General features: G+C 37.6%; 1 protein-coding gene across 2 annotated transcripts in view; it reads right to left on the bottom strand.

Annotated features, from left to right (window-relative positions):
* The window catches only part of PKD2L2 (polycystin 2 like 2, transient receptor potential cation channel), a 36,329-nt gene that overhangs the window by 6,861 nt on the left and 3,887 nt on the right, over positions 1-25,581 (bottom strand). For both annotated transcript variants that reach the window (XM_029941973.1, XM_029941972.1), the window contains exons 4-12: positions 25,087-25,337; positions 22,333-22,554; positions 18,501-18,729; positions 16,936-17,106; positions 16,470-16,651; positions 9,620-9,740; positions 8,515-8,616; positions 6,562-6,626; positions 5,945-5,993 (exon numbers count right to left, since the gene is read on the bottom strand). In XM_029941973.1, coding sequence (XP_029797833.1) covers positions 5,945-5,993; positions 6,562-6,626; positions 8,515-8,616; positions 9,620-9,740; positions 16,470-16,651; positions 16,936-17,106; positions 18,501-18,729; positions 22,333-22,554; positions 25,087-25,337 — 1,392 coding nt within the window. The remainder of the gene's footprint in view (positions 1-5,944; positions 5,994-6,561; positions 6,627-8,514; positions 8,617-9,619; positions 9,741-16,469; positions 16,652-16,935; positions 17,107-18,500; positions 18,730-22,332; positions 22,555-25,086; positions 25,338-25,581) is intronic.

Below are 25,581 nucleotides of genomic sequence, written 5' to 3'. Positions count from 1 at the left end.
TTCGTTTGTTGTTTACTTTGCTTTACAGAAGCTTTGTAGTTTGATGTATTCCACTTTGTTATATTTTTGCTTTTGCTGCTTTTGATTTTGGTGTCAGATACAAAAAATCATTGCTGAGACTGAGGACAAGGAACTTACTGCCTATGTTTTCCTTTAAGTTTTATGGTTTTGGGTCTTATCGTTCAACTCTTAAGTCCATTCTGTGTTAATTTTCTGTAAATTTTATGGAAGTTGCTGGTCCAGTTTTGCTCTTTTACGTGTGGCTCTCTGGTTTCCCCAACAGCATTTATTGCAGAGACTATCCCTTTCCCCATGTATGTTCTTGGCTCCTTTGTCATGAATTAATTGAACATATGTGGGAAGGCTTATTTCTGGGCTCTCTCTTTTATTCTGTTGGTTTCTGTGTCTCTTTTTATGCCAGTACTATATTATTTGGATTGCTATAGCTTTGTAATATAGTTTGAAATCAGGTGTATTATGACTCCAGGGTTCTTCTTTCTCCAGTTATTCTTTCTCAAGGTTGCTTTGGTTATTTTAGGACTTTCTGTTCTATTTCTGTGCAAAATGCCATTGGAATTTTGAGAGGGATTTCATTGAGTCTGTATATTGCTCCAGGTAGTATGAATATTTTAAAAACACTAATTCTTCTAATCCATGAGCATGGAACACCTTTCCATTTGTGTCTGCATCAATTTCTTTCATTGATATTTTAAAAATTAATTTCAAGAGAAAGGAAAAGGGAGTGGGAGCAGGGGGGTAGAGAGAGTGAGAGAGAGAATCCCAAGCAATCTCTGCACTGTCAGTGCAGAGCTCAGTATGGGGCTCGAACTCATGACCTGAGCTGAAGGCAAGAGTCACGCATTCAACCAACTGAGCCACCCAAGTGTCAATTATATATTTTTAAATTCTTTATTTCTTCATTATTTCTCCCATTGTAATTTCTGCTTTCCACTGATCTTTTCTTCACCCCCCCCAGCCCACTACAGATCTTTTCCAGAAACCAGCCTTTTTTTTTTTTAAATTTTTTTTAAATGTTAATTTTTGAGAGACAGAGCATTAGCAGGAGAGGATCAAAGAGAGAGAGGGAGACACAGAACCTGAAGCAGGCTCTAGGCTCTAAGCTGTCAGCACAGAGCCCGACGGGGGGCTCAAACCCACAAACTGTGAGATATCTTTATTTCTTATTTATTGTTTTTTTTATTTATTTTTTTCCCCAACTTTTTGAGTTACATGCTAAAATAATTTTCATTTCAGTCTTGATTTTTTCGATAAATTTAAGGCTATTGATTTTCCTCTGGCATTTGACTTTAATCTCACAGATTCTCCTAGATAATGTTTTGTTTTTATAAAAATTCTGCAGTTTCATTTTGTATTTCCCATTTGTTGAAGCGTTAATTAATAGTTTAGGGGTGCCTGAATGGCTCAGTTGGTTAAGCACTTTTGTTCAGGTCATGATCTTGCAGCTCACGAATTTGGGCCCTGCATCAGGCTCTGTGCTGACAGCTCGGAGCCTGGAGCCTGCTTCAGATTCTGTGTCTCCCTCTCTCTCTGCCCCTCCTCCTTTGTATTCTGTGTCTGTCTTTCTCTCACAAATAAACACTTTTTTAAAAAATGAAAAAAAGAATAGTTTAAAATCTTGGTTAAATCTTTTTATTTTCTGACTTCATTAAATATTTTTATCATGTTGCTTTCAGATAACTATTTTCTGTATTAACCAGTTTTTGGAATTTATTGAGGTTCTTTGTGGCCCAGTATATGATCATTTTTCATGAATGAATTTTTGAAAAGCAGAAGTATATTCTGAGAGTACAGAGTTAAATATATAACTGTAAATCACTTTATGCATTTTATTGTTGGTGGTTTTATCCTCTTATTTTTCCTCATTTATCCCTTTATTTTAAAAAACTTTTTTTGAGAAAGAGTGTGTTGAGTGGGGTTAGGGGGCAGAGAGAGAGAATCCCACCCAGCCTCTGTGCTGCCGGTGTAGAGCCCTGTGCAGGGCTCAGTTTGACTAATCGTGAGATCATGACCTGAGGCCGAAACCAAGAGTCAGATGTGCAACAAACTTACTAGTCCATACCTTAGGGAAGTTAATGCTATATTATTTGGTGTGTAGATATAATAATTTTTAACATTGATGTTAGCATTATAAAGTGGCCTTCATCTCATTTACAGCTTTATGTCTAGGATTCTACCTTGACTTATATTTAGTTGTGTCCTCTGATATCTTTTGCTTGCTTATTTAGAATTTTGCCTATGGTTTTATATTGAACTTCTCTGAATCATTTTGTTTTAGGTATATATTTTAGGGTATAGCATAGAATTGGGTGTTGCTTTATGATTCAATCTGAAAATGTTTTCTTTTTAAGTAAATTAAGCTTAGTTGCTTTTACTGATATGTAAGACATACCTGGTCACAGTTACATCGTACCATTTTATGTTTTAAATTTTTTACCATGTGGTATGTTTTGTTTTTGTTTTCGTTTTGATTCTCCTGCTCTTAGGAATGTATATATTTTTGTTCTCATGGTTTGTTTTTATTCATGTATCTTTTTATCCTACCTGAGTATAAGTTTCTTTGGTTCCCTCAACAAGGACTCAAACAAATTCAACAAGAAAATTAGCTTATAGTTCCAACTATATTTAAATCCTATTACCATATTTCATTGTATCCAAGAGATGGAGTTTACTGTTAGACACACCATTATTTACGTGCCATTTAGAAAGAAAGGCTGCCAATTACAGTGTGATACACTATCAACCACAAGGCACATCTTGATTTTAGAGATGTTAAAATTGAAAAGGGGGCGCCTGGGTGGCTCAGTCGGTTGGGCCTCCGACTTCGGCTCAGGTCAGATCTCACGTTCGTGGGTTCGAGCCCCGCGTCGGGCTCTGTGCTGACAGCTAGCTCAGAGCCTGGAGCCTGCTTCCAATTCTGTGTCTCCCTCTCTCTCTGCCCCTCCCCCTCTCATGCTCTGTCTCTCTCTGTATCAAAAATAAATAAAACATTTAAAAAAAATTGAAAAGAAAATAACGTTTTAAAGCCCGTAAACAATATGCTGTTGTTTATTACAGTATTCTTAAATATGCTAAAATTTATTTTTCTTGGTTATTAACTCTAAATGATAATTCTTTTTTTCTTAATGTTTATTTATTTTGAGACAGAGAGTGTGAGTGAGGGCGGGGCAGAGAGAGAGAGAGAGAGAAAATGTCAAGTAGGCTCCACGCTCACTGGGGAGCTGATGGGGGTCTCCATTTCATGACCATGAGATCATGACAAATCAAGTGTCAGACACTCAACTGACTGAGCCACCCAGGTGCTCCTACATCAATTCTTTAACTTTGAGCTATTATATATGAACCACTCGGTCATCTTTTTCTACTTTATACCTTCTCTTTCTTTTCTTCCTTTTTCCAGAATTTCTCCAATCATCTTTTGAGTGACCGAAGCTGATCCTCTTGTAGAACCCTCAGGAACACAACATTATTCTGAGTTCTTGCATGTTGAAAACTCTTTGAACCTTTACACTGGAAGCACAGTTGTGGTCCAAGTAAAAATGCTTGGCTTACATTTTCCTGCTTGGCATGTATTGTGGGTACTGTTCTTCTGATGCGTGGTGTTGAATGTTGTCGTGCTAACCTGGTTCTCTTTTTCTTGTAAGTCCATATTTTACCCGGATGGGTCTCATGTTCATTCGAGGTGATTTCCCACAGGTACACAGTGTGTCTTTCATTTACATCATCTTTAATTTCAGAAATGAGTTACTGAATTATAGTTTTGTTTTTAAAAGAATCTCACACTTACGGAAAAGTTACAAGAAGTGTACAAACACTTTTTTCCTTTGAAGTATTTGACACACAAATACACAAACACAAATGCCCCAGTGTCCCTGATCACGTCGATGTGTGTTTCCTCCTTTATAATCGCAGCACAGTCATCAGAGTCAGAAAATTGGTACTGTTAGATGATTATCTTCTAAAGCTGAGTCCCCCATTCAAATTTGCCATTTGTCCCAATGATGCTCTTTATATTTAGAAGGATCTGGAGTCCAGGATTAGGCACTGTACTTACTTGTCTTTCAATCTCATTCATTCTGGTATCATTCCTCTGCTTTACTTTGACTTTCATGACTTTGACACTTTTGAAGAATACGGTCCAGTTATCTTGCAGCACGTCCCTCGGTTTTGTGTGATATTTTGTCATGTTGTACATCTTTAGCAGAAATGGTACGGAAGTGATGCTGTGCTCTCTTAACATCTTAGTTGGCTGGTGTTTGGTTTCAGATTTTCCCCATACTGATTAAGGCTCTATCTGCCAGATTCCTCCACCCTGGCGTACTCTTTTTCTTTTTGTAGCTAATATGTATTTTGTAGAGAAGTATGGAAGAGTTCCATTCTTGCTCCAACTTTTATCCATGTATATGTTTAAATGAGTGTGAACTCATGGAATCCTTCCTTATTCAATGGGATATACGTTATTATTCATTATGGTGCTTAAGTATTTCCAAATTTGGCCAGTGGGAGCCCCTCAAACCTGACTCTTGTGTTCTTTTAACACATCTTCATTATTCTTTCAGCACTTTCACTTTGTGGCTCAACAAAATATTCTAGATACATGTTGTATCTTCCAGCCCTGGAGTTAGCCCTGGTTCCTTTTAGAAGAGAATGGTATTTGGAAACCAAGATCTAGATTTACTTCTAGACTTCTCAGTGGATAAAGTTACAGAAAACACACACACACCTGTAATTCTAATCCAACACCACAAGGTTCATTTTACCCCTTTCCCTTTTGTAACTCCCTTTTCTCACAATGAGAAACCTCACGCCAGTGTATGTACAGCTGACACCTGAACAAGGCAGGGGTCAGGGGTGCTGACCCCAGTGCAGTCAAATGCATGTGTAACTTTTGACTCTGTGAAAACTTAAACTAATAGCCTACCATTGATTGAAGTCTTACCGATCCCATAAATGGTTGATTAAAACATATTCTGTATATGTGTTCTAGACTATGTTTTTAGAGTAAAGCTAGAGAAAACAAAACGTTACTGAGAAAAATCATAAGGCAGAGAAAATATTCTTAGAGTAAGTACCATACTGTATTTATTGGGAAAAAAAAAAGCCTCAAATACAAGTGGACTTGGGAAGTTCAAACCTATGTTGTTCAACAACATGGCCGTTGGGCAACAGAGGTGTGAACTGCATGGGTCTACTTACACACGGAGTTTTTACCGTGCTGTAAACCTAACCCCTGCGTTGTTCAAGGTTCAACGGTTTAAAACACAAACCGAGACTGAAGGGGGAGGGGGCGGCGGGGGGTAGTGATCATGGTGGGGGCACTTGTGGGGAGAAGCACTGGGTGTTACGGAAACCAATTTGACAATAAACTATTATAAATTTAAAAAAATAAAACACGAGTGATGATTACAAGAGAAAACTTACATAATCATCTCAGTAGAGTGTACTCCCTAAGCTCTGTGTGATAACCCCACAGTGACTGTGCAGCTGCAGGACTAGAGCACCTGGCTGCGAGCACCAGGAAAAGAGGTAGCACAGAGGTGCCTGGGTGGCTCAGTTAAGTGTCTGACTTCGAGTCAGGTCAAGATCTAGTGTTTCATGAGTTTGATCCCCACATCGGGCTCTATGCTGACAGCTCTGAATTTGAGCCCCACATTGGGAACTGTGCTGACAACTCAGAGCCTGGATCCTGCTTTGAATTCTGTCTCCCTCTTTCCCTCTCCCTCTCAAAAATAAATAAACATTAAAAAAAAAAAGGTTGCATGTAAAATTGAAACAATTTGCTATAAACAGCTATATTCTGGGAGGTATTTTTAGAGTTGGCAACTACTGCTCTAAAGAAAGCAAATAATTTCAATTCTTAATCAGAACTTTTTTTTGTAATCACATTTCTAATAAAGCTACTTTTATGAGAACGTTAAAATCTTACATTTTCATCAAAGTCTTCTCTTCTGGCTTGCTCAGTGAAATCTTTCATACTAAATATAAAATAAAATAAAAATCAGAGACTTACGACAGAGAAAGTACAATAAGCTCTATAGTAACGATCTGAATTGCATTTCTGGTCTTTCTGATAACACTCATGATTTGGAAAATGTGGTCATTAATAAATTCTTCACAGTGTCACATTTCCTGCTATAGAAAAATATTTATTGTATGTGCCACTGCCAGAGGTCTCGGTTTGGGACTCGTTTAGACACCAAAGTGATTGAGTAAATATAAGTGTATTCTTGATGGTAATTGAATGCATTTATTGTAGACTAAAAATTTTTCCCTCTTCTCAGGGGCACTTTATTCTCCTGTCCAGCTTTCTGTTAAAGCTTTTTCTGAGAGGCACGCCACACTTCATACTGATTTTTCATTACCTTAGCTTGGAGCCTCCTGGCGCCCTCAGAATTAGGAGGGCGCTACTGGATGATGTATTGACAACACATTTAGAATCAGCACTGAAATGGTGGCTGTTTTACAATCAGAACCTTACTCTCATTGTGAATTTCTCATATAACATAGTTTTAAATGGCAAATTACAATTTTAAGCCATCTTACCCTTTATTGTCTTCATCCTTTTGAGGTTTCTTTAGTCTAAGTTTTTGAAGAGCATTGTTGTAACTCTGGGCATAATTAAAAATAGTTTAAAAGGTCATCAAAAATACATCCTGTATTAATTTTGATCAAGGTAAAAGAAATGGGGAAAACTTGCCTCTAGGGACTATTCTCCCAAAGAAATATGGAGGCGGGGCATGTGGGTGGCTCAGTTGGTTAAGTGTCTGTCTCTTGATTTCGGCTCAGGTCATGGTCTCATGGTTGGTGAGTTGGAAACCCCATGTCAGACTCTGTACTGAGAGCACAGAGCCTGCTTGGGATTCTCTGTCTCCCCCTCTCTCTGTACCTCCCCCGCTCACAGGTGCATGCATACTCTCTCTCGCAAAATAAATAAACTTAAAAAAAATATGGAGGCAATGCTATGATTTCTTTCACTTTGTCACCACTTATGTTTTGTGCCTACTGGTGAAAAAGAGAAAGGGCATTACACTTGAACTTGAAAAAAAAATCTTCAAAACGTTTTATTAACATCAATTGCATTTAAGAATGTTAACTTTAATGCACATAACCAACATCATAATCGAGATAAAAGATGAAAAAAGAACCCTACTATGAAGCTCACTGCGGGACATATTAATGGTTTCTTTTTACAGGTATGTTCTTGGACCGAGTTTTGAAACTCCACTAACCTCACAGCCATTAGGATTTCTTCCGTGTGAAATGACTCAGAGCTGTGGATGTGCAGAGATGGGCAAGACTGTACACCTATAACTGCTGATCACGCGAGGGAGGTGGGGTTGAGAGGACAGGACACTGCCATGTCAGGGAAGACAGCATGTCAGCGAGGGGATGGAGAGAACATTGCTCTCTGGAGAGCAGGTGACCTGAGCAGAGGCCCAGAGGGGACTGGTGATGGCAAACAGCCCTGTGAGGGGCACCTCGGTGGCTCACTCAGGTAGGCATCTGACTTCAGCTCAGGTCATGATCTCATGGTTTGTGGGTCTGAGTCCCGCTTTGGGCTCTGTGCTGATAGCTCAGAGCCTGGAGCCCGCTTCAGATTCTGTGTCTCCCTCTCTGTCTGCCCCACCCCTGCTTGTGCCCTGTCTCCTTGTCTCTCAAAAATGAAAAAACGTTAAAAAAAAAAATTAAACAGCACTGTGCTCAAACACTAGCTGGGACACAGTGCTATTTAAGTGGAGTTGTGGGAGGTAGAACCTCTGCAGTTCACTGACAGCAAATAGAGCTTCGGACTGCGAGCCAGAGTCCTTGGGTGTGTCGGTAAAGAATTTGGACTTATTTTGACGGAGAGACTGAAGAATTTTGAGGAGTGATATCAGAGCTGGTCAGTCACAAGAGAGGGGCCAGATGATGTTGCTATGGAAGATATTCCTACACAGGCTGGTGAAAAGTATTTCGGGCTCCACTCCAGTGGTGGCAGTTAGAATGCAACATGGCCTTGGATTTCACAAATGTGAACAAAAACTGCAGAGACGAACTTTACATACACACAGGCCATGGCAACCGACCATGTAAGGCACGGAGTAAAAAATTCCAAGGTTTTCTAAGCCTGGAGGGACTGAGAAAAGAGTGTTGCCATTACCAGAAACAGGAAAATGAGGAAGATAAGGCACATGAGTTTTGAGTTTAGATTGTTTATAGAAACTAGCGTCTAAATGGAAGTTTTTGGAGGGAAGAGTTTTATTATGAAACCCAACAGAGCTTTGCATATAATAAACAGCTCAGTTACTATTTGATATACTGAAATCTGAAATAATTTTGGGCACCTTTTTAAAGCCAGAAAGAAATCTCACTTCCCTGATAGTGAAATAATACAAATATGAGAAAGACTGGACCAAAACAAAACCGCCCCTAACCCAAAAACCCGCCATTACTGTGGGAGTATGAACTGAACAAGATTTATCTTTGAATTCTAATTAGGAAAAGAAGTAGACATACCTTTTTAATCATTTTACCAAGTTCAAAATCTGGCCTTCTGCCTATTGAATAATCAGCTTTCACTTCAGAATAGGTATCATTAATAATTGCCAAGAACATGTTCTGGGAAGAAATATTCACAAAAATAATTATTTCAGTAAAGATTTAATGTAAATTTAGTGACTGATGACTGCTGCAATTTGTAAAGTTAGATTTTAAATTTTTAAAGTAGCTCATGTGTTCAGTAATAGAGGAATGCGTTCAGACTATAACACAGCAGAATGGGAAGTGTATAGAGTACAGACACAGGCAGCTATGCTTATGGTAAATGAGAAAAACAATGTAAAATAATGCATGTGAACTGGGTACTAATGCATATATATAATATATATGATCTATATTAACTGATCATTGAATAGAAGAAAACAAATATATGTTCATAAGAGTGGTTTTTTTTTAATTCCATAAAGCTTTTTAAATGCATAGTCTTGCTAAGGCTCTTATGAATACTATGTCCATATAATACAATTGTGGAGAGGGTATTCTTACCCCCAGCCCACCTCTCCACCTTTCACTGAGGCCCAACTCTGTCACTCTGAGGACTTTTGGCCACCACCAGGGGATGACTGCTGTGCATGACAAAAATGTTTTCAAGGAGGACAGGAAAGCAAATTTCCTTGATTAGGAAGGCCAAATAAATTTGTCTTGAGCAGATGTGAAAGACCCATCCTGGGAATTCCTAAAAATCAAAAAGGTATGAGCTTTTAGCCTTAAGGGCCAGAAGCCATTTGCATTATGGGCAGAATATATTCATCCCTTCCAATATGGAATGTTCCAGGTTGGAGGGACCTGGGATATCCAAGTTGTAGGTGTAGATTTAGCACATTCCTGGCACACACCTGACACCAAGATGGTAACTATTACCATCATATTCTCCTTTGGACAACTTGGAAACACTCAGACATTGGACTTACAGCCTACATTACTAGGAATCCACAAAATTCCTAATAAATGTAAAAAACTCTTAACAGTTAAGCAGTTATACTATAATTTCTTCTAAATTAATACTTTCATTTTTTATTCTAAAAATATAAGTGAAAAGGGGGACATATTGGGTCGTACTTACCAGCAGGACAAAGAACACAAAAAAGATGAAAGTGATGAAGTACATGGGTCCCAAGATACGACTGGCTTGCTGAATACCAGCAAAATTAAAATCTCCAAGAACAATTCGAAATTGTGCAAATCTTTGATGGGAAGAAAGGAAAACATTATATCCCTTCAAAATGCATCACAGTTGGTGGGGGTTACCCATGTGTCCAGCAAAGTATCTTGCTGCATATCGCACAGGCTCTCTGGGTCTAGTTATGTTGGCACAGAGTTCTATAAAACTAAGTATGGAATGTTCCCTCATGGCAAGACAATATTTCAATAGCTGAGCAGTGATTCAGGAGGGGATGGGCTTCCACCTCCTGAATGTTCACCTATAAGACTGAGACTGTGAGGTACTTGCTTACCAACTGGTCTTGGCAATGGCCATCTTAGCCTATCCTGTGCCCTTGTAAAACTGACAATACCTGACCTTGTCCAGTAAGTGATTTTCAACTTGTACCTAGAATCCTAAAATTTCTAATACCAGCAATATGTTTAATTTGTACACCTCCTCTGCTAAAATAAGATGCCAACCATTTGTCACTTGCTAAGTCTCAGATCGTCCTGGTAATGGTCCTCAAACATGACCCTGAGGTTTAATTTCTTCTCTTCAGTAACTATAAGTCTTCGATTTGATGTAAGATAACACCTAAAATATTACAGATCTTCATTTTATTAATTTTAAGGGTGGAAAATTAAGGCTTTGAGCACAGTAGTAACAGAGGTAGAATTAGAATTACTCAACCTGACATTGTATTTTCTCATTATTAATTTGCAATGGTATTGCCAGACCCACAGGGATATATATATATATATGTCATGCAGATGAGTTCTTTATTTTTTTTTAAAGTTGAGAACTATTTAATTTCATCTGTACTCATACATTAAACAATTAATTTAAAAATATTTGAATCTGTCTTTATAAGTTAAAATTGTTCTTTTGAGAATAATGACTTTTCTAGCTATAATACAAAATGAAGCAATCTGCAGAAGCAAGTTAGAATTTTTCATAAATGGTGATAAATGTAGTTAAGGATTGTTGCCTGGGTTCTGCATTATACCAGTCAATTAAATTTCAGCATGACTTTTAATTAATTAATGTTAATAGATCCATCTGTTCCAGAAATATCTACGATATCAGATTTAACCTAAATTCCAAAGTAGGTCAGTGGGTGAGTAGGTTATTAGGTTAGAGAAAGATTTATGGTAGTTTCCATTTCTTAAACTCAGGTTCCTGAGTTGATCATTTTAAATTAATAATTTCAGGATTATTAATAATTAGATGAAGTCTAAATTTTTTCTTTGAATTATGTGAACAGTACATAGAAAAATGGTTTCTGGGGGCGCCTGGGTGGCTCAGTCGGTTAAGCCTCCGACTTCGACTCAGGTCAGATCTCACATTCGTGGGTTCGAGCCCCTCCTCAGGCTCTGTGCTGACAGCTCAGAGCCTGGAGCCTGCTTCCGGTTCTGTGTCTCCTTCTCTCTGCCCCTCCCCCTCTCATGCTTGTCTCTCTCTGTATCAAAAATAAATAAAACATTAAAAAAAAATGGTCTCTGCTACTCCTGTTTTGTAATAGTAATATGTTGTTTGATTACTCATATTTTGTTTTCTGGAATGGATAACATGTATTTTATGTTCCTTATATAGAGTCAGGGCTCCAACCTTGGACAGTTAAAGGAAAAAGAAAAAGGCAGTGCTCCAATTTTTCTGATTATAGTAATAATGCATGTTCATGGGTGAAATTTTAGAAAGTACTAAGGAAAAAAGTTTTTAAAATTCATTAGCTGGTTAGGAATAATGACAGTCGATACTTTTGGCTTATTTGGATTTATGGTTGATGTATTTTGATGCCACTTGCTCTTGGATGCTTAAAATGAGTTATTTAAGGGGAAGACTGGATGGAATTTTTAAAGGTATGTAGGTACTTTGCATGATTGCTTAGTCATTTAAAAGGAAGAAGGCTTCCTGTTCCTGGTTGTTGCTACCGAACATGTAAAGGGAGCTTACAGTTATAGACAGTGAAGGAAGACACTATTCAAAGAAATGGGCTACTTGGAGTCGCAGGACTTAAGAGTTACCTGGAATTTCATCCCCAGTACTTACGACATGATTAAGTCATACTTAAAATTATTTTTTCAGCTTTTAATACTGGCTTATATGTTCTTGTACACAAGATAGAATTAAAAAAGCTGAATTGGAAGGAGGCCAAAATTCCATTTTAGTGTTTGAAACTTGTTCTTTTATCCTTGAGTTGGATTTATAGCAGAAAAGATAAACTAAGGGCACCATTTCTCCTCTCCAGAAATTAGCTCATTACCTAAAGCTTCCATTCAGTCCTTCTCTGTCAGGAAAGTGACAGAGTGCTCTGTAAATACAGAGTACCTGTGCTCTGTAAATGATGTGAATAACAAAACTTTAACCAATTTGCTGAATGGATGTGATCACACAGGAACTGGAGACTGCAAACACAATGTAATTGTTATTTCCCCCTCTTAACTGGAGGCTACTTTATCTCCTCCCTTCCCCCCAAGCTAAAAGGAACACCATGACTGCCTAGTATACAGGGTTCTATTGAGTGAAAATACTGTTTTGTAGCTTCCTGATACCCCTGGTAACTTTTCTAGAGTTCTTTCATAAATTACAATAACTAACAGACTATTACAAGATGCATTGTGGTTAATATGACTTCCCGGTCTCTCACGTGGAGACAGGATTGGGTACTGAGCAGTTCCTCAGCGTTCTCAGAATATTGCCTCTAGTCGACCGTCTGTCTTCTGTAACTCAGGTTAAACATTGGGCCTTCTCATTCTGGCCTTCATATCTCATACCTTCTCTGCCCACTTTTTATATCTCTGGGCCTCATTTTCAGTAATTTTTATGGCCTATTTTTTTCACTTTACTCCTCCTCTCTTCATTCCTTATTTGTTGTCAAACTTGTCAACTAGGTTTTTAATCTCAATTACTATAATATGCAGTTCTAGAATTCTATTTTTTATACTCTTTAAAATGTCACTTTTTATATGGTTCTGTTCTCTAAAGATATTTTCTGGTTTATGTTTTATTTCTCTAAAGTAAGTATTGCGTGATTATTCCAGTATCTGAAATCTGTTGTCACTTGTATCTGCTGGTTCTTGCTCATAACTTTTCCCCCATTTGTACCAGGTTGCTTCTCACTATGGGTAGTAAGTTATGTTTGAAAAATTGCTTGTAGAAGTAATTTGAGGCTTAGGATGAATACCTTACTCCAGAGTTCTTTTGTTTGTTTGTTTGTGGGTGCACGTGCACACAGGCATTCTAGCCTGGGGACATCTGAATCCAAGTTCAAGACATGAAGTTTCCTGAATACCTAGGTGATCGTGACAGATTGATTCACCTTTAACATGAGGCTCTAGCACTTCAGCTTCCCTGCGTGATGTGCAGAGAGATTACCAACAATTCCTACCCACCAATCATACCCTCTCAGCTTCATACAAGCCCTGGACTTGGCTTCCCTCTCTTTCTCCCTGAGAGGTGGCCAGAAACACAGTTCCTTAACTATTTCTTCTGGGTCATCAAAAATACCTTATGGTGTAGGGTTTGGGGAAGGTGATGAAGGCATTAAAGACATTCAAAAGCATCTGCATATACAGAGGAAATTAGAAAGTCACCATGCATGCCCATGGAAAGGTGCAGGCTCAGAAAAGACCTTTATACTTCAGGCTGGTTCTCAGCACAGAGATAGTATACAATAAACAGCAACAACAATAACAACAACAACAAAACCCATAACAGGAAACCCTGGTGAAAGGCAAGAATCTCATTTCCAGGGTTATCAACATTATTACATTCAAATATTCATTGTTCAACAAAAACAAGAAAAGACAGGACATAAAAGAAGCAGGGAAGTGTGACCCAATCAAAGGAAGAAAATTCAACAGAAACAATTCCTGAGAAAGACCAGATGGCAAACCTACCAGACAAGGACTTTAAAACAATCATCCTAATGATGCTCAAAGAACTAAAAGACATGGAGAAAATCAAGAAAATGATTGATGAACAAAGTGGTATTATCTATAAAGAGAAAATCTCAAAGAAACCAAGAAGAAATTATAGAGCTGAAAAATATAATAACTGAAAGGAAAGCTCACTGGAGGAATTAAGAGGCAGATTTGAGCAGGCAGAAGAAAAAAACAACCAGTGAACCTGAAAATAAGATGATTGAAATGACCAAGTCTGGGGAACATAAAAGATTGAAGAAAAGTAAACAGAGCTGACACCATCAAGAGACCAACATAAGAACATGAAAAGATGCTCCATATCACTAACCATTAGGGAAATGCAAATCACAGCCACAATGAGATATTAGTTCACACCCATTAGGATGGCTATCATTAAAAGAAAAAAGGAAAAAAGCGGTCCAGAAAATAACAAGTGTTAACGAGGTTGAGGGAAAACTGTTGGTGGGAATGTAAACGGTGCAGCCACTCACAAAAATTCAGACAGCTCCTCACAAAAATTCAGAATAGAATTACCATATGATTTAGCAAGTCCACCTCTGGTGTATACCAAAAAGAATTGAAAGCAGTCTTGATGAGATTTTATACAGCCATGTTCATAGCAGGATGACTCACATCATGTAAGATTTAGAAGTCCAGATGTCCATCAAGATATTAATGGATAACCAAAAGGTGGTTTAGGGGTGCCTGGGTGGCTCAGTCTCTTAAGTGTCTAACTTCGAGTTGGGTCATGGTCTTGTGGTTCATGAGTTCAGGCCCTGCATCGGGCTCTGTGCTGACAGCTTGGGGCCTGAGGGCTGCTTGGGATTCTGTCTCTCCCACTCATTCTGCCCCTCCCCTGCTCATGGCTCATGTGCTCCCTCTCTCTCTCTCTCTCTCTCTCTCTCTCAAAAATAAAGAAAAATTTAAAAAATTTTTGAAAATATGGCTTATACATAGAATGGGATATTATTCAGTCTTAAAAAGGGAGGAAATTCTGACATATTCCACAACATTGATGAATCTCAAAGACATGCTAAGTGAAATCTGTCACAAAAAGACAAATACTGTGTGATCCATGAAGTACCTATACTTATCAAAATCATAGAGACAAAAAGTAGAATGGTGGTTGCCAAGGGCTGGGGGAGAGGGAAGTGGAGAATTCTGATCAATGTGCATAGTTTCAGTTTTAAGAGATGAAAAGAGCTCTGGAGATGGATGGTGCTGATAGTTGCACAACATGAATGTATTTAATCTCATTGAACTGTACACTTAGATGGTAAATTTTATATATGTATTACCACACACACACACACACACACACACACACACACACACACAATCCTTATCAGCTTAACAGAACAGCCTTCAGGGCGAAAGAAGTCTTGGATACTGAGCTTACTTCTCTGGGTTCTTGGCTTTTAATTTGGGTCCACTTATTACTCAGTTTTTAGATAATTCTTCAATGGTATCTGTATTTCATCTAACTTTTTAAATTGTCCTTAAGAGGAGGTTAATCTCAGTAACCTAGTGCTTCATTACCAAAAGCAGAAGTTTCTTCATTAATGCATTCCAAAGTTGTGTACCTCTTTATGCTGTGCCTTATTCTACCTTTTCTTTCCCACTCTCTATGGTAAGACCAATTTCCAAGTTCTGTAAATTACTACATTTGTAACTGATGTCCAGTACTACTAAGTTTTATTATTAAGTAACACTTGAATTAAGATCCTAGGGAAGGACCCAGAAGTTGTTGGAAGGGCAAACCTAATTCACTCAAGAGAAAACTAATTAGACTTCTGAAATTATAGCCTGTTTGACTTTGGAAGGGATCATTGGGAGTAAAAATCTAGTCCCTTCATTTGCAGATGAAGAAATAAAGGCCTAGAAAAGATGAATAGCTAAGTAGCAGAACTGGAAAGTAGAATTATATCCTCTTGGTTCCTAGTTCATTCTTCTTTCCACTACTGATAAATGAAATTTCATACAAATGCCACTTCAAATATTTCCACGTGGATGGTATAAAGAAAGCAATCTAGGACATTTCTTTAGACCAAAATTTCCCCAAAATCAAGTAAAAGGGCATGGACAAATAAGTTTGGAGAAGTCTTACCTAAAGTAAGTTATTACAGTTTTTCTTAGAGCCATCTCTTAATGTGCACTACAAATTTCCAAAAGAGTGATGCAAAATTTCCCAAACTTACTTAAATATGAAGCCATTTCCTCCCAATCTTGGTCTAAGTTACATTTTGAGAATTGATATTTTAGACTATTACAATTTTCTTACACACACAGAACTTGTTTTACATAGCCAGAAAGGTGAGTAAATTTATTTAAATTATTCACTTTTTAAAAAGCCTGAAAACTTTGCTAAGGATTCTACCTAATGAGTTCTGTAAGTTTGTTGCCTGCTAATTGCTTTATTTGTATAAAAATATTTTTAAAACAGCTTTGCCAGATCAGCAAAGGATAATCAAGTCAGTATTAATGAAAGGATTCTAAAGATGGAGCCCTTAAAGGAAAACATTTAAGCTTTCTTTTTCCAGAGAATAAATTATTACAGGGACACACAAGCCAATTTCTGTTACATTTGGTAAAATTTTCACTCCCAATGAAACATGAAAAAGTATCTTTCTAATTTGACCTGTAACATTTAAAAAACGGGCCCCACCATCCATTTGGATCTTCTAATGCTAAACACTACTTTGAGTGTGACAGGTACTTTGCCATCAATGAAAATATAAAACCAAGTTTAAATTTATTAAAATGTATGTTACTACTTATTATAGGCCTTTCCATGATTTTTTTCTTTTAAACTAGTAAATATAACTACATTTATGCTAACAGCTTACATGGCATTTTGAAAAGTGGAAAAGTCGTCAACTTGTGATCCAAAAACAAGAAATCCTAACTGAGCATAAGCAAAGAATATTATAAAAAACATGATGGCAAATCCTACTATGTCTTTGAGACAGCGGGACAGGGTTGATGACAGCTGAGACATTGTCTTATTAAAGCTTATGAATTTGAAAATCTGAAAAAGAACAAATTGAAATAGAAAACTATTCAATATCACAATTACTTAGAGTAAGTTAATTTCAGGAAAAAATTTGCTTCAAATTAAAGGAAGTACTTAATGATAGGAATGTTTGAGGATTAGCCCACAATCATTTCCAAGGCCAAACTGCTTTTAAAGTTACTTTATAGTTAAGAAAATTTTTTTGTTTTTTTATAACTTTGCAGCTTCAGTTCTCATTTTGCTAATGTAATAAAAGATGTATCTAATCTGCTGTATTTAATATAACAAAATATAAATACCTTTATCCATGCAAAAAAGATGGTAATAGCAATTACATTGTTGTAATAAATGTACCAGTATGCAAGAAAATAGAAGTCTGAATATTTTTCAGTATTTTGTAACAGTTCTCCAAGTAAGAGAAAAATTTGTATATTACAATATATGTTGAAGGAAACGGCCACAAAACACAACTGAAGGGGAAAATAAGAAAGGTTAAATTAGGGACAGTTTCTACCTCTAAATCTTCTGCAGCCTATGAGCAGACAAAGGAACAAGTTCATCAAAAATTTAATAAAAATGGAAAAATAAGACACAGGCTTCTACATGAATGAAAGTAAGCCTCAACTTATAGAAGTTTAAAGTTGCATAATGATCACAAAAGTAGAAAAATACTAACCACCTGACCATCCCAAACTATTTGCCTGTTTGAGTTATAAAGTACAAATGTATAAAATGATTAAAAAGTTCTGACTAGACTGTGTTTTTACTCCATGTAACTACGTGATACCAAGAAGTTTATTTTCATTTATTTATTTATTTATTTAGTATTTATAATTCCAGTATAGTTAATATATAGTGTTGTTACTTTCAGGTATACAATTATAGTAGCTCAATACTTCCATACACATGATATGTAAAAGTTTAATATTTTCTACCATGTAATACTAAAACAAATATTTTACAGTAACACAAAAATAAGCCTTTTGAGAGCCCTCTGACAACTCTTCCAGAACCAGGTTATCTCAAGTGTCACAGCTTTAGAACTGTCATGAACATCTTCCTTTGACCCTGTGCCTGAGACAGTTAAAACATTCAATGTTATGCTGTACATGAAATCCTATGGGGGATACCAGAGAAGTAGGGGGTTTGTTTTCGGACTCGGGGACACTGGGAATCTGGTTTTGGGAAACAAGGCTTATATCCTGGATTGGCTATAACTAAGGGTCAGTAAAGGTGAAAGATCACATTGTAGAAGCCAGAAATATTTGTTCATTATTCCTAAGACCAAGTGCTTACCATTGTCCCACCCTGCCTACATCTCTATGTTTAATACATTCCAGTGATGAGAACTGACTGTTTTTGGAATTTCTTTCAGTGGCTATCTCCCCAGTCCTGGTGTTCTCTGTGCCCACAGCTACCCTCTGGCTGCTCATTCCCTCTTCCCCCTCTTCCAGGATCTGCCTTGGCTTGAGTTTGCATATTCTTTCAAAATTCAGTGTGAGGAGGAAAGCAGATTGAGGCAACATAGAAGAGTACATGTCCAAAAATAACCATGATTTTCAACATGAGGCCCTCTAAGAAACACATTTTTGAGTGGGGGGAGGGAGACCTATTGTGCTGCACATTAAGTCATAATACCTATAGAATGACCTATTCTAAGTTTAGGCTGGTCCTCTCAAGGACTAAATCAGGAAAAAAAGAGACTTCATCTTTTTGGCAGCACACCATTAGTATGCACTATGATAGTTCCTGTTATGATTGATACTTGAAGCTTTTAAAGGAAGTTCCAGATGAATAGAAAATCTCTTTCCTTGGTAGATTCAGATGTGATTCCCTTGAACGACAGATGTGAATATATACTTACCACCAAAAGTAGTAACTCTAGCCAGTTCCAAACGCTTTTGAAATAGGCAGACTTAAACTCTCTTATTTTTTGGGCTTCTTGTGTTGTGAAGACAATAATAAAAATGCAAAATGTGATTTCACAGGAAGCAATAATATAATCATAGTAGCTGACATATCGGAGGAGCTTCACAGAGTAGAACTGCCATGAAGTAATGATTCCTCCAGTTGCAGGGAATTCTGCCACCAATCTGTAAAATGAGGTTAGTGGAAGTCACGGTGCGTTTATTTCAGGCATTTGTATTTCAGTACCTAACTCAATGTGAAGTTTCTAATTAGTGATGATGTGTACTTTAATAATCAGTTATTTTGTACAAAATATGTTTTCTTGGGTTCATATGTTCAACTTAAATTCTAGTGGATTTGCTTATTTTTTAAAATGTTTATTGATTTTTGAGAGAGAGTGTGTGTGAGCAGGGGAGGGAAAGAGAGAGGGGGACATAGGATCCAAAGTGGGCTCTGTGCTGACAGCAGATGGGGGCTTGAACTCACAAATCAAGAGATCATGACTTGAGCTGAAGTCAGCCACTTAACCGATTAAGGCACCCTGGATTTACCTATTTTTTAATGGCTCCACTTTTTTGTACTCTGAATATTCACAGTGGTCAAAGACCAACATAGTGGGGAAAGTAAGAGATGATTTTAGGCAGACGTTGTTTAAATTTAATGCTTAGATCGTTTGGTTATAACTTGGGAATACTATTTTATCTCCACAGGACAATAAGATGATGTTCAAGAAAATGGTATATGGCTAGTTACTGTTATTAGTCAGGACTCCCCCCAAAATGGATAATTCTTGAATATTTCAGAGAAGGAAACTACATTCTCCCCCTTTAGATTAGCAGAGACACTTCTTGCTTTTAAATTTCAAGATTATATATTTTACTTAAAACAAATGCTTTTTGTTTGCTTTAGGCACAGGATGTTGGAGTCAGGCACCTATATGCAAATAGAAGTATAAAAATTTATTCCTACACTAAATAAATTTTTGAGGGTTTTCACACTATTTCTAGTGTTCTCTACAACTTCAGATAGTTAAGAATTGGCAGTAATTTAAGAAACCAGTATCTCTATCACGATGTAATTATTCCTACTTAGAGATATTAGTAAATATTATTGGTATTGGAATAAGGTGCTTCCAAAAAATATACAAATAAATAAAACCAGTTAAATAGACACTGTTTGAAACAGTTGCACCCTGCACATAGTAGGTGCACAGCATTGAATAAGTGAGTGAAGTGAAAGAAACCCAATATTTTGAAGTATACACTACTAAGGGAAAAAAGGAATTGTATTCTATTTCATTTGCCAGATATGTTTACAAAAAGGAAAGTAAATGAATAAGGTCTTGACTTAAGCAATGTGCTCCCATACATGCCAATTAGATAAACTACCAGTTTAAAGTTTCAAAATCTGCTGGTTTCTAAAAAGTAACATTTTTAAAAATTTTCTTTATTTTGGAGAGAGAGCACGAGAGCTGGAGAGGAGGAGGAGGAGAGAGAAAGAGAGAGAAAGATCCAAAGCGGCCTCTGTGCTGACAGTGGAGAGCCCTATGTGGGGTTCGAACTCACAAACCATGAGATCATGACCTGAGCTGAAGTCTGATGCTTAACCAACTGAGCCACCCGGGTACCCCTAAAAAGTAACATTTTAAAAGGTAACACAGAATAAGCATAAAACCCTGAGACAGGAAATCTGGACTTAGTCTAGTGTAACAAGGAGTTCTTTGTGTGATTTTAGGCCAGTTAGCCCAATGTTTCTCCTCTTATTTAAGGCATACAAATGATTTGTCTTCTTTATCCTGATCAGGACTATTGGAAAGAGTGATTAATGGTGGTAAAAGCTCTGGTTTTCTGAAAAAAGAGAAAAAACTATAAAGTAAGTGGTGTAATATCCACTGGCTACTTAAGAGAATTAATTTATTTTATTCCTTTTGTACAGGGTTTATTCTATTTTATTTTTAAATTATTTTTAAAAGTTTATTTTTATTTCTCTGAGAGAGAGCGCGAGCGCGCAAGAGTGTGAGGGAGGGGCAGGGAGAGAGAGGGGGAGAGAGGGAGAGAATCCTAAGCAGGCCCTGTGCCATCAGCCTGAACCCAATGGGCTATCAGCACAGTACCCGACGCAGGGTCCAATCTCACGAACCACGAGATCATGACCTGAGCTGAGATCCAGAGTCAGAGGCTTAACCAGCTGAGCCACCCAGGCAACTACATTTTGTATAGATTTTAAAGGCCATAGCTTGTTTCACTGTCACTGTTGCCCCAGGGCAAGACCCTCGAATCAGAGTAGACACCAATTCCATATTTCATGCAGAGTAAAAATGTAGGACTCATGAGAGGGCAGTGGCTCACTGAAATTTTAGTGGACACTTCTATTTGCCGGAAGCAGTCATTATCCCAGTCCTCCTTCCTACAGAACCCCAATTGTGTCAGGTATCCCCCATTCCCAGATCACTCAGAAAAAGCGGATTCAATCCCCAGGGAGATCCAATTACGGTAATCCTATTTCTTTTGCCAGTGTTTGGTTTTTAGAACAGCTAAAGCCAATTAGCATGGTCCAGGTTAGGCAAATGACGTAAGGTCGTCAGACCAATGAGATAATTTTTTCTCTTTAGATAGTTTTGTCCCTTGCCACTACCTCTTCCTTCTTTCTCCTGCTCCTCTTCCTCCTGTGGGAATGTCTCTCATCCTCCTCCTAGGTCTCAGTTAGCCCAGGCGTGTATGTCCTTATCATGCAATGGTAGAAATGCAAGAGAGGCAGTTTTAATGTGCAAACTGATTTCAAACTTCTGCTTGTGTCCTATCTGCTCCCATGCCATTGTCCAAACCAAGTCACAAGGCTGAGCCCAGTGTCAGGCGCCAGGGAAGGTGCATCTTGCCCTGAGTGGCAGGGCACTGCGAGGTTACATGGCAAAGATGTGAAGAACCGGGGCCATTTTTGCGTCACCACAGGCTCTAATCATTTCTAGGAGGCTGGCTACTGGTATATATTGTCTGAAAATTAAATTATTCATTCTTGAGACAAAAATTAGTAACTTAATAAAGAAGCTCATGCTGAAAGGAAATCAACAGATCTGAATGATCTGATTTAGAAGAAGAAATCAAGACTAAATGTTAGATTGGTGCAGCTGCAGAATGACAAGAAATAAGACTATGTATCCTTAATATAAAACTGACATATTGTCTGTTATTCTCCATGTTCTTGAATATCTTACAAAGAAATGAAACAATGAATATACGTTGCATTACCATATATTTCATTATTGGCATACTGTATTTATTTTGAGGCCTATGATTTTAATCTCAATACAAACACACACAAACTGGAAACCCTAACAAGGGCTCTGGATGCTTTTTGTTTTATTAATTAATTAAGTAATTTATTATTTAAAACTTTTTAACATTCATGTATTTTTGAGAGACAGAGAGACACACACACACACACACACACACACACACACACAGAGTGAGAGTGGAGGAGGGACAGACAAAGAGAGGGAGACACAGAATCCGAAGCAGGCTCCAGATTCTGAGCTGTCAGCACAGAGCTAGATGTGTGTTCCAAACTCAAACCGCGAGATCATGACCTGAGCAAACTTGGATGCTTAATTGACTGAGCCGCCCAGGCGCCCCTTCATTTATTTTTTTAAGTGGGCTCCATGCCCACCATAGGGCCTGAACTCAAGACCCTGAGATCAAGAGTCCCATGTGCCACTGACTGAGCTAGACAGGGGACCCCTCTGGAGGCTTTTAAAATTCAATATACTAATAAAGAGGTTTTGAGTCACTTACCTGATGATGCAAAACAGATTAACGTTAGCATTGTATAATGAAAAATCAATGAAGATAACTCTGGTCCCTCTTGTGATCCAGCTGTTGAGTCGAAGGTTAATGAACTTGTTTTTTGTTTCAGATTTTGATTTTGATAAAGTGAAAATAAATCCCCCATTTCGGTAAACCCCAACAAATCCCCAGTGCCAAGGGGAGCTACTATTAGGAGTAGAGTACTTCCATCTGTTAGGTATAAACAGAACAATGGAGAGATGAGAGAGCCTGACTGAGACATATTCTAAGAATTTAAGTTAACCTTTAAAAAAAAGCAGTATTAGGTTCATAAGTATCATAGTAATTTTGAGGCAGGACAATAAGTTAAGGATTAAGATTTAATATACTTTTAAAAGTTTATTTATTTTGAGATAGAGCGGGGGAAGGGCAGAGAGAAACAGAGAGAATCTCAAGTAGGCTCTGTGCTGCCAGCACGGGGCCTGACACAGGGCTCAAACCCACAACCGGTGAGATCATGACCTGACCTGGAGTTGATGTTTAACCTAGTGAGCCATCCAGGTGTCCCAAGATTTAATATGTTTTCATTTTAGTGTGTTTTCTAGGCAACACTATGAGAAAAGGGTTTAAAAAAAAATCCATCTGTTGCTTCAGGGAACTTAAAATCTAGAATACAGTGAGTGATTTTTTTCCTTTAATATGCGTCTCTGTTGTTTTATGAGATCTTTAGGTTTTTTGTAGAACAAGAATACCAAGGGCTGTGATTCAGAAATATCTGTTTAGTATAAGTGGGGCTTCATAGTCTGTCTTCTACAGGTCATATACCCTTATAAATATCAGTAAAGAAGAGCTTTGTTACAATGTCTATATTGTTATAATGAAAGTTCATAAACCAGAGGAAAACATGCTTCCCTAAATTGTTCCCATCCTTCCTACTTTTAACTTTATTATGAGATATCAAAAAATAAAGCCTTGACTCCTCATTTCCGTCCCTCTTCAGTCTCCGCAAACAGATTTGAATGATTATTTGAAGATGCACTGCTTAACTCGTTTTCTATTAATAATGTGTTTGTTTTCAGGAGGAGGGAAAAATAACACTAAGAGAAAATATACCAACTGTCTCCTACTTCCAATTTTTTATGATGTTTCTAATTAGTCAATGTTACATTTTAGATAGACAAACAAGCACAGATTGATTCTTAATTTTGTTGTTAGGGAATGAGGAGTATTGTGATCCCAAATCTGTACTGTTAATTTTGGTATTTAAATTACTTGCAGTTGTTATGAGAATCTGGAATATTAGAATACCAAACAGATTAGTTTTCGGGTCCCAATCTAAAATGTGCAATTGAGTAAATAATTTATTTTGTAATTTTTCATTGAAAGAGAAGTAGTATATACGACTGTAATGTTTAAGAGAATGTCACCATACTTACGAGTTTACTAGATTTATGAGAATTATACATTGTTATCTTACAGTATAAACAAAGATGTACACAAAGAAAAAACAAACAACAAAACCACAATGCAGTGATTAATCTTGGGGCAACAGGGGAGGCTGATGAACAAAAGAAATTTTAATTATTGTTAATATCTATAATATAAACATTGACTATGATTAACCACAATTATGATCTAACCTCAGGCTGAGAAAAGTGTGTGTTGAGGGAGGGACACATGACAGACACCTTTCATGAAAGAGATAGTAGGTACATAAAACTGTAAAATCAAGTAATAGCAGTATAAAGCACATTATTTAGAAATAGGAAGTACAGGGGTGCCTGGGTGGCTTAATCGGTTAAGCATCTGGCTCTTAATTTCAGCACAGGTCATGATCTTGTGGTTCGTGAATTCAAGTCCCATATTGGGCTCTAGGCTGACAACGTGGAGACTGTTTGGGATTCTCTGTCTCCCTCTCTCACTGTCCCTTCTCCACTCGTGCTCTCTCTCTCTCTCAAAATAAATAAATAAATAAATAAATAAAAATAGGAGTATATACCAAAAGAAACAACCAGAAGCGCTAACAGGGGCTGCTTCTGAAGAACTCTGAGTAGGAAAAGGTGAATCTTTGTATTTGTAACATTTTGATAAATATTAAATGAAAAAACTTGTTCTCTGCCTCCTGTGATTTTCAGAGGATCCTAAAAGCAATGATACCAGCAGCTTCTGTATTAAGGGGAGGATATGTCGGTGGCTTTGGGTTTCATGTTTTCAGTACAGACAGGAGTGTACATGAGCATTAGCCTCAGTCAATTTGGAGAACCTGCTAGAACAGCTTTGGCAAGGCATTGTCAGATGCATCGCCTCCACAGCGTAACTGCTCCTTTTCAGTGTTGGCAATATCTGAAGACATTGCTGAAGTCAGCAAGTCTTTTCTTTTTTTATTAAAAGTTTTTATTAAGTTTATTTATTTCTTTTAAGAAACAGAGCAAGCAGGGGAGGGGCAGAGAGAGAAGGGGCGAGAGAGAATCTCAAGCAGGCTCCTGTCAGCACAGAGCCTGATGCAGGGCTCGAACTCACAAACCTGAGATCATGACCTGAACTGAAACCGAGAGTTGGACACTTCACTGACTGAGCCACCCAAGTGCCCCCACTCTTGTGTTTCTTAACACTGCTCCTTTGAGTCTTCCTCTGGTATGATTATTGAAGCAGTCCCCTTACCTGCCAGACCCTTGTTGGAATTATTCGGAAAATATACATTTTTTCCAATTTTTTAAAGATGCAATGGGAAGATGCTAGAAAAAGCTACATGTAACTACTTACTCAGTTTCCTGCTGAAGGCCAAAATCAGACGTGTCTTCATTGCTAGAAGTGTATCTGTCATAGCATTCACTCATCATAGACTGAAAGGATGAAAAGGCCTTGCATGTGTTGTTGCGGACTTTTAGTTGACGGACTCTGGGCACTCCTAAAAGTATGTTCTCATAGTAGATGCGGCTGTTCTTTAAATTATACATCTTGTTTGTGTACCATGCGTCCCAGTACAGACCTTCCAAAAGGGGTCCTTCCATAAACTTCATGTAGAAAGACAAATGTTATGGGAAAAATATTTTCACGTCAATTGTATCACAGAATCTACACTCATAATGTTACCTTAAAAGCATGAGTCAGTGATTGTATGAGTATGAAAATTATTGACCAAGCCACCATTAACATTAATGGAAATGATGATGTCAAGGAGGATAACGAAGATGGTTACTATTTCCTGAGCCCTTATGTAGTAGGCACTACTCTAGTTCTTTAGAAATACTGACTCCT

The sequence above is a fragment of the Suricata suricatta genome, chromosome 6 (assembly GCF_006229205.1).
Source record: "Suricata suricatta isolate VVHF042 chromosome 6, meerkat_22Aug2017_6uvM2_HiC, whole genome shotgun sequence".
Lineage (NCBI taxonomy): Eukaryota > Metazoa > Chordata > Mammalia > Carnivora > Herpestidae > Suricata > Suricata suricatta.
This window is presented reverse-complemented; position numbering and strand designations above follow the sequence as displayed.